Source organism: Plasmodium gaboni, chromosome 10, assembly GCF_001602025.1.
Source record: "Plasmodium gaboni strain SY75 chromosome 10, whole genome shotgun sequence".
In the NCBI taxonomy this organism is placed as follows: domain Eukaryota; phylum Apicomplexa; class Aconoidasida; order Haemosporida; family Plasmodiidae; genus Plasmodium; species Plasmodium gaboni.
In genome coordinates, this window is record NC_031490.1 from 234,503 (window position 1) to 244,506 (window position 10,004).

Sequence of the window (10,004 nt, forward strand, 5' to 3'; positions counted from 1 at the left end):
AAAAAAAAAAAAAAAAAAAGAAAATATTCATTTATTTTTTATTATGTGTACATAATATCGCGATACAACAAAATAATGCTTAAAAAAAAAAAAAAAGTCATAAAATTTTATAGGCCTTATTTATAAAAAAAAAAATTTATACATATACATAAATATATATCTATATATATATATATATATATATATATATATATACATATATATTTTGTATACATATTTATTTAAACAATGTGTATGTATTATAAGCCCTTTAGTTTGTTCCTATATTTTATTTTTTTATATTATAATATTATCGAAACGTTTATATTATATATATATATGTATGTATAACTTTCCATATTATAACATGCATTATATGTGTCATGCAACTTTAATAGTAGCTCTTATAATGTACTTCTTATATTTAAAATGTCAATAAATGTAGGTTATAATAAAAAGAGTAAACACAAATAAGAAAGCCCTATTAAAACAATCATCATACATATATAATATATTTTATTATACATATAAATATATATATTGTAAAATATATATTGGAGGATGAAAGTAATATATACATATATATAATATTTATAATTTATTAGCATCTATATCCCCTTATAGTATGTAAATAGCCATTAAATTTTATTGTATATGTATTATGTATACAGTTATATCTGCATTCATATTTAATTGAAAAAGAAAATATATATATACATATATTTTTCTTTATTTTTTAAACATGTGCATTATATATACATACTAAGAAATAGAATATATATATATATATATGTCAAAAAAAAAAAATAGAATTATATTGAACACTTTAATTTTATTATAAGCAAATATATTTATGCTTAAATATCATATGAACAAATTAAATAAATACCTTCATATGTCAATGTATTTATGCTATGTATCGAAAGAATTTTTTATTTAAGGCATTCACTTAGTTATCAATACAAAAAAATATATTAAGGGCTTTCTAATTTTATAAAATATTTTTTTTTTTTTTTTTTGTTTATTCGATGTTATAAGAATATATGAAATGATATTTTAGTTTTTACTTAAACATTTATATATATACAGAAAAAAAACATATGCTTTTTAAAAACATGTCCTTCACACAAATAAAAGGAATAATAAAAGAAATAAAAAAATAAAAAAATAAAAAAATAAAAAAATACAAATATATATATATATATATATTTATATATAGGTATTCATTTTTATGTCAACCCCTAAACAGCCTTGTTTTTTTCTTTTAATATTAAGTTATGCACATGTGTATTTAAATTTTTTTCATATAAATATATTTATATAATGTAAATGTAAAGATATATATATATATATATATATAGTTCTTAAAATATATAATAATATAATTATATAATCGATACAATAGTTATATAACCTAATTCCTATAAATGTTACAAGAGGATACGTTAAAAATATATATATTGTTTATTTATTTTATGTGCACATAAAAAAAAAAATTATAAAAAGAAACCTATTCATATATATATGTATTAATATATTGTGATTTATTTGTGTGTGAAATATATTCGCTTATATTGTTATTATATAAACTATTATAAATACAGCATTTTTTCAAAAAAAAAAAATAAAATAAAATATATAAATATAAATATAAATATAGATATATCATCATTTCCATATAGTGCATGCTCTATAAAGGAAAAATTTTAGAGAAAACAGATATCCTAATATTTATTTTTTAAAACAAAATTATAAAAGGTACACATATATAAATATGTATTATATATATATATATATGACGCAAGATAAGAGATAAAATAAAAATACTGCATGCGTTTTAAGGATCTTAAAATATATTTAGTGCATATAAAAATATATTATTTAGAATTAAAATGCACATATATATATATATATTAATATATATACATATTTCATTTTAATCGAAATATTATTATTATAATATATATATATATATATATATATATATATATATATTTTTATATACACATATTTATGTTCAATAAAATATTATTATGTCTTATATTAATATGTATACACATAACCGTTGATACTTAAAAAAATTTTTGCCTTTTTTTTTTTTTTTTTTTTTATTAAGACGAAATATATATATAGAAGACATGAAATTATAATACACATAAAATTTTATTATTGAAAAAAAAGAAAACATAAAAAAGAAATTCATGTAAAAAGAGTTATTAAATAGGTGTATGTGTTTATATGTTTTTTTTTTTTTTTTTTTTTTTTTTTTTTTTTTTTTTTTTTTTTTTTTTTTTTTTTTTTTTAATTATATAAATACTTTTCTTGTTTCTCTATTGTTTTTTTTTTTTATGTATACGTGTACTTAATAATATATATACATATATATATTTTTAAATAAATATATATATTTGACAGGCACATTTTTTTGTGTATCCACATATATCATTGTGTTATATTATTTTATGGTCAATTATAAATTGAGATGTGTATATGTAATAGTTTGTGAATTTGCATTTATTTTGTTAATATGTATATATATATATGAACCTATATAAATATATATATATAAAAATATATATATATATGTATAATATTTATGTAATATATATATACTAATATTTGGATGTTTAGTCGCATGAATTCAATGTTTTATTAAGAAGCATTATTCTTGAGACAACTAATCTGAGGTAAAATTTAAATAAGATAACATTTTTTATATGCTCATTAAAAGAAAGAAATATTTCCTTACAATTTCCTGTTAAGTCGTTTGTATATCTCAAGGTATCAATTAATTTATTATGTTGTATACTACTTAAAGCATATGATAGATTTAATAAATTATTTTTTAAAATACTATGGTTAGATGAACTAATGAGTATATTATTTAATGTATATTCATATTTAATATATATATAAGACATTATTTTTCCTAAGATTTGTTTAAAATAATTATCATCTTTATTTAGAAATGCTTGTTGAACACATTCTTCATATAAATAATAAAATTCTTTTTTTAATTCTTCATTATTATTATTAGATGGTTTAAATATATGAGAAAAAAAATTATTAGGTAATATTTTAAAGAGTTTATTTAAATATATATCATTGTGTAAGTCTTTTTTTAATTCTATTAATATATGTTCAATAGATATATCATGAAGTAGACAATTTTGTAGATTTACTAATTTGTTTTGTATATTATTAATCTTTTGTAAATTAAATTTGTTGTTTATTTCTTTTGTAAATATATCTTTTATATTATTAATATGAGATATATATATATTCATTTTTTTTAAATAATTTTCTTGTAATAATTGAAATTGTTCTTCAATTTTTTTTTTCTCTTTTTCTAATTCTTCATTTTTAATATTGATCATATAATTTTGAAACTTTTTATTTTCTTTCATATAATTTTGTTTTAATATCTTTTCATCTGCTTTCAATTTTTTTAACAAAAATTTTTTCATATATTTTTCAAATTTTTTTTTTTTTTTTAAAAATATATCTTTATATTTTATACTTAGTACTTTTATTAATGTTCCTTTTTCATCTTCTAATAATATATGATTATATTTTTCACTAACTAATTCATTCACAAACATTTTTATAATTTTATTTTTTAATTGTTTTTCATTTAATTTATCTATTTTATCTTCAAACTGTTTGACTTTCTTGTCAAATATATTATTAAAATGTTTATCATTATATAGCATATTTTGTATTATATTATATTTCTTCGATTGTTTATAAGTTCTCATATGAGTTGTATTGTTATCATGATTTTGTAGTGAAACATTGTGTTTACTTTTTTTGCTTTTTTCCTTTTTAGATTTATTTAATTTATTTATTTTTTTTCTTCCATCTCTATAATTCTTCTCATTTATATTTTTTTTTTTTATATCATTCACATTATTCATGACCAAATCAGGAGTATCTATTTTGTTGTGTTCATCATGATTACATATATTCTTATTAATATTATCTACATTTCCTTCCTCACAATTTTTAACCATTTTATTGTTACTTTTGTTTGTTTCTTCAGAATATGTAATAGGACATTTTTTCTCTACATCAAGTGATTGAATTAAATTTATATCATATATATTTTTGACAGCATCGTTATCTACATATTCATTATTATATGTTAATATTATAGTATCTTTATCCTTTTCATTTATATAATTTGTATCTCTTTCAATCTGCGCATATTTATTGATGTCTTCATAAATATTTTTATCCATATTTTCAACATATATATTTTGATCATAGTTTTCATTTTGATTTATTTTTTCTTCAATTGTATATATATCCTTTTCCTCACCTTTTACAGTATAATTAGTATTATCATGATAATCTATATTTTTATTCATTTCGTTTTTTGATATATATATTGTATTTGAATCATCACCATTTGGATATTTTTGATGATCTTCAAAATTTTTATAATCTTTATCTAGATATTCTTTTTCTTCGTCTAAATTTTTTTTGGTCGGTTCATCATTATTCTCTGCATAATTTTCCATATTCATATTATATTCATAAAGATCCAAATCGGTTAGATAATTACTTGTATTAACATTCTTATTGATAATATCTGATTTGTTTTCTTTATTATATTCAACATCTTTTATATGAAATAAATTTTGATTGTCTAATAATTCAACGATGTCTTTTATATCATCTTGTAAATATTTATCATCTACATCTGTAATAATCTTTCTTGTATTATCAATAGGATCATTATTAGTTACATTGTTTGCCTCTCCTTCGTCTGATATATAAAAATTTTCGTAATCTTTTATATCATCTTTTTTTGATGTGGATTGAATTAGTCTATCCTCAGAATGATTGGATATATAGATCTTTTCATTATTATTTCTATAATCGCTTGTATCACCCCCCTTAAGTCGATTACCTTGTTCATGTATTTTTTCGTTTATATTTTTTTCATAATCCTCGTTAATTTTCTTGACCATATGATTTGTTTCTTGGCTTGTAATAAGTAATTTGAATTTTTCTAATAAATCTAAAAAATGCGTTATTTTTATAATAATTACATGTTTTAAATTATAATAATATTTTAAAATAAGAGAATTTATTTGAATAAAATAATCGTTTACCTTTTCAATACTTTTCATGTACTCTACTATATATGTTTTAAATCGTATAAACGTTTTGTCATATTTAATTTTAAGAGGAATAATTTCTTTATCAATAATATTATATAAACTAGGATATATTTTTATTTTTTTTTGAACATCCTCATTATGTTGTATGATATTTATACATTCAAATGTTCCATATAGAAATAAGAAACCTACAGCAAAAACATATTTTAAAGAGTAAATTTTGTTCTTACTTTTTTCTTTATTATTATAAATATTATTATTATTATTATTTTTTACGGTAGTATCATTTTTTATTTCTTGTGAATTATTATTTGTATGTATTTTTTTATAAAAGCACGAATGTATGTTATGTGTATATAAAAATACACAGTGTGTTATATTTAAATTTTTTCTTTTTTCATTAAAGTTGTTGAGTAATATTCTATTAAATTTATATGTTGACCTAATCATTCTCATTAAAATAGAAAAATAAATAAATATATATATATAAAGCATATTAATGTTTATATTTTCTTTTCTCTTAATTATATAAAATTTGTAGATAATATAAGGACAAAGAGTATTACTTCAATTAATTGTATTAAAAAAATACAAGCATATATATATATATATATATATATATATATATTTTATTTTTTCTAAATAATCTATACAATACTAACAAGGAAAAGTAATAAAAGAAAAAAAAATAATCATAATAAAAATATAATTATTTATTTTTCAGATAGGCCTTTAAATATATATATATATATATATATATATGAGACATAACCAATGAAATAACGAATAAAAAAAAAAAAAAAAAAAATATTTTTTATTAAAACATAAAATTTTCAAATTTTTTCAAAGTACACATATCTGCACGTTATTAAAAGAAGAAAAAATAAATTATTCCATATAACATAAAATAAAATAAAACAAGGAACGTACCTTTTTTGATTATATATATATATATATATATATATTTATATATATTTATATTTATATATATATTTATATATGACTATATATACACATATCAATATAAAAAAAAAAATGAACATATACATTTTTCCTTTTTCCTTATTTTAATTTTTAATGTAAGAAATTAAGTGTAAAGAACATATTTCTACAAAAAAAAAAAAAAAAAAAAAAAAAAAAAAAAGAAGAAAAATACATAACTAAATTTATAACCTTATTTAAATATGCCCCATTACACGTTAAAAGGAAAAAAATAAAATAAAAAGTAAAAAAAACCGTAATATCTACATATTTCCGTGTTGATATTTTAACATTATTCATAAAAAAAATTAAAAAAAATAAATAAATAAAATAACATACCAGGTAATAATTATTAATTGTCCTTATTAATAATAAATATTTTATTAAATAATGATATATTATATATATATATAATATATATGTTTTTCAATATAAAAAAACTTTCCTTCCAAATATTTTTTTTGATATATTTTCATACTTTGTTCTTTTATTTTAAAAGAAAAAAAAAACATATATATAATAATATATTTTTTATTTATATTTTTTTTTATTTTTTTATTACATCGCACTAATTATATAGGAAATATAAAAGAATAAATTTTTAAGGGGAATAAAAATAAAAGGTTTAAAAAATTTATTGTTGTAATATAAGTATATTTTTTAATATATATAATTATAAATAATATAAAGAATATTACGGTAAATATAAAATATATATATATATATATATATTCAACTATACGTTTATTATATATATTAATATATATATCATAATAATATTATATTTCTTATATATGTTAATAATATGTATATAGAAAAAAAAAAGAAAAAAATATATTTTACATATATAATAATATTATTATATATATTTTTTTTTATTTTTCCATGAATTTTTATGACTTTTAATATTTCATAATTTTTTTTTATTTTTATATTTATATGAGCTTTTAATATTTTTACATTTTCATAATATAATAAAGTATATATATATATATATATATATATATATATATATATTTTTAAGAATAATATTACTATATAAGGAAACAATTCATATTTTATATTTATAAAATAATTTTTTTGTATATATATATTTTAATAGTGCAAGAATAAAAAAAGTAAAATATATATATATAATATATATATATATATATAGTGTGGCACATACTAGGCTATAATATTTTTGACCTTTTAAAAAATTTTTTTTTACCTATACATATAGATATCCCCTTTTTTTTTTATGACAATGTCGAACTTCAACTTGGTCGGAGTTATTAGCAACAGGACGTGGGGTCCTGATTCAAAAAATGAGGAACTTGTAAATTATTGCATGCCCGATATAAAAAAATATCAATTTGAGCCATCTATGAAATTTGAAAGGATAGGAAAAGTGTGCGATTTTACTTTGAATACTTATCAAAAGAATACAAAGGATATAAATAAAAATTCGAATGATGTGAATGCTTTTGAAGAAGAGTTACAATTTCAGACTGTGGATTTACGTGCTGGTCAAAAACAAAAGGGTAGTATATTTAATAAGAAAAAACTACATAATAAACAAAATACTACACAAGCATTTACACAGAAACAACAAGAAGAAGATAATTTATATAGTAGTAGAATAAAAACAGCTGAACAAAAGAAACAGAAATTATTACAACAAGCCAAAACAGCCAGAATCAATGCAAGACATAGAATCTTTACAGAATGGAGTATTGAACCCACACCACTGTGGACTGTTGAATGTGAAATGATGTTTAATGAATTACCTAAGAAAATAATAAAAATTGATAATTTAAAAGTAGAAGATTTATTTTATAAAGGTAAAAGTTTTTTTTATGATAAAAAAATCGAAAACATAAATGTTAAGAATCCACCTTTATTATTTCATCACATTAAAGAAGGAATTAATTTAATACCAAAAACTAAAGAAGATAATAATTTAATAAATATATTAAATTCTGAATATAAAAATAAAATTTTTACAAATGAAGAAGAAAGTAATAATAAAAATAATATTATTATTATTAGTACAGATCAGATATTATCTTGTCTGATGTCATGTGTTCAATCTAAATATTCTTGGCATATACTTATAAAAAAAAAAGGTAATAAAATAGTAATAGATAAAGATGATGATTCTATAATAGATTTATTAACTGTTAATGAAAATTCAATAGATGCACCAACACAAGATAATGAAAATAAAATTAATAGTTTACAAGCATTAGGTATAGAAGCTGTTAAAATAAATCAAAGATTTAGAAAACAAGTTATATTAAAAAATGATGTTGCAGAAGAATTCGAATCCAGTAATTTTAATATAAAAAATATGAAAATTAATGATATATTATATAGATATAGAAAATTCCAAATACCACCATTAATACATAGTAATAATAAAAAAAATTATACATTAATAACAAGAGGAGAAATACATTCACAAATTAAAGGTGTTAACAAATCATATGTTTATGTATGTGCATTAAATGAATATGATATTAAAAGTCATAAAAATTGGAGATCACAAATCGAAAACCAAAAAGGAGCTCTATTAGCTAATGAAATACGTAATAATACATCCAAATTACAAAAATTTATATCACAAGCATTATTAAGTGGTTGTGATGATGTTAAGCTAGGTTTTGTCTCAAGAAAAAATGCTAATGATCCAGATAATCATCATATTCTTTCCATACAGTCACATAAAACAAAAGATTTATCTACACAAATCGGACTCAAATATGAAAATATGTGGGGTATTCTTAGATTTGTTATTGATAACTTAGCAGAAAAACCAGATGGTAATTATGTAATTCTAAAGGACCCACTAAAGCCCTTACTAAGATTATACTGTACTCACGACGATACCAATTAATAAAAATGAAATATATCAATATATATATATATATATATATATATATATTGTAAACTTTTTTTATATGTCCATTTTTTTTTTTTTTTTTTTTCATCAATTTTTTTTATCACTATTGCACATTTTCATATCGATTTTTACATATTAAATTATTTCACATATATCATTTAAAAAAAAAAAAAAAAAGAAAAAGAAATCATTACATATCATATGGAAAAAGATACATATATGTTTGTATCACATTCTTTTTAATGATATTATCATATATATATAAACTTTAATAATTTATAACTACATAAATATAAAAATATATTTTTAAAACATTTGCAAATATATATATATATATATATATATATATATAATATTATAATGCACAGGTTAGGTATGAAAAAAAAAGAAAATATGCTCTTACTGTTAAAGAAAGAAAAAAAATCACACACAGTTTTAAACAGCGAAAAAATTTTAAATATATAATATAATAAATAAATATATATATATATATATTATATGAAGAGAAACATACATTTTATGACTTAACAAATTTATACACATAAAATAGAATTAGTATAGAAAAACCTTTTATTATTTCTTAGTCTGAATTTTAACAATTTTATTACATACATAAAATTTATATTTAAATTAAAAATATTTCTTATTAAAAATATATTTTTCATAAAAATATTTATTTATCCTTATAAAAAATTAAATTATAAAAGTACAAGAAATAAAGAATCATAGGATATATATATATTATATATAATATATGTATATATAAAATATATTTTAAAAAAAAATATATTAATATATATAATAAATATAAAATATATATATATATATTTATTTATTTATTATTTTTTTTTTCTTTTATTGGGTATACATAATATATACTACTATACTATATTTATATAATATATACATACAATATGTATAATAATATATGCTAATAAATAAAAAGAAAAAAAATATTCTTTAAAATATTTTTTTTTATATAAATCATGTATATTATTTTAAAGTAAAAAACATAAAACGTATATATAATA

The 10,004-nt window shown here is 17.2% G+C and overlaps 2 protein-coding genes across 2 annotated transcripts; one reads left to right on the top strand and one right to left on the bottom strand.

Moving 5' to 3' along the window:
* Positions 1 to 2,606: 2,606 nt before the first annotated feature.
* On the bottom strand, positions 2,607 to 5,558 carry PGSY75_1007800 (hypothetical protein; the record flags this gene model as incomplete). Its single annotated transcript, XM_018785845.1, has 1 exon — positions 2,607 to 5,558. The coding sequence occupies one exon, from the start codon at positions 5,556 to 5,558 to the stop codon at positions 2,607 to 2,609; it is 2,952 nt and encodes a 983-aa protein (XP_018641462.1).
* Positions 5,559 to 7,335: 1,777 nt separating this feature from the next.
* PGSY75_1007900 (putative eukaryotic translation initiation factor 3 subunit 7) lies at positions 7,336 to 8,967 on the top strand (the record flags this gene model as incomplete). The annotated part of the gene is made up of 1 exon (XM_018785846.1): positions 7,336 to 8,967. The coding sequence occupies one exon, from the start codon at positions 7,336 to 7,338 to the stop codon at positions 8,965 to 8,967; it is 1,632 nt and encodes a 543-aa protein (XP_018641463.1).
* Between the last annotated feature and the right edge of the window lie 1,037 nt (positions 8,968 to 10,004).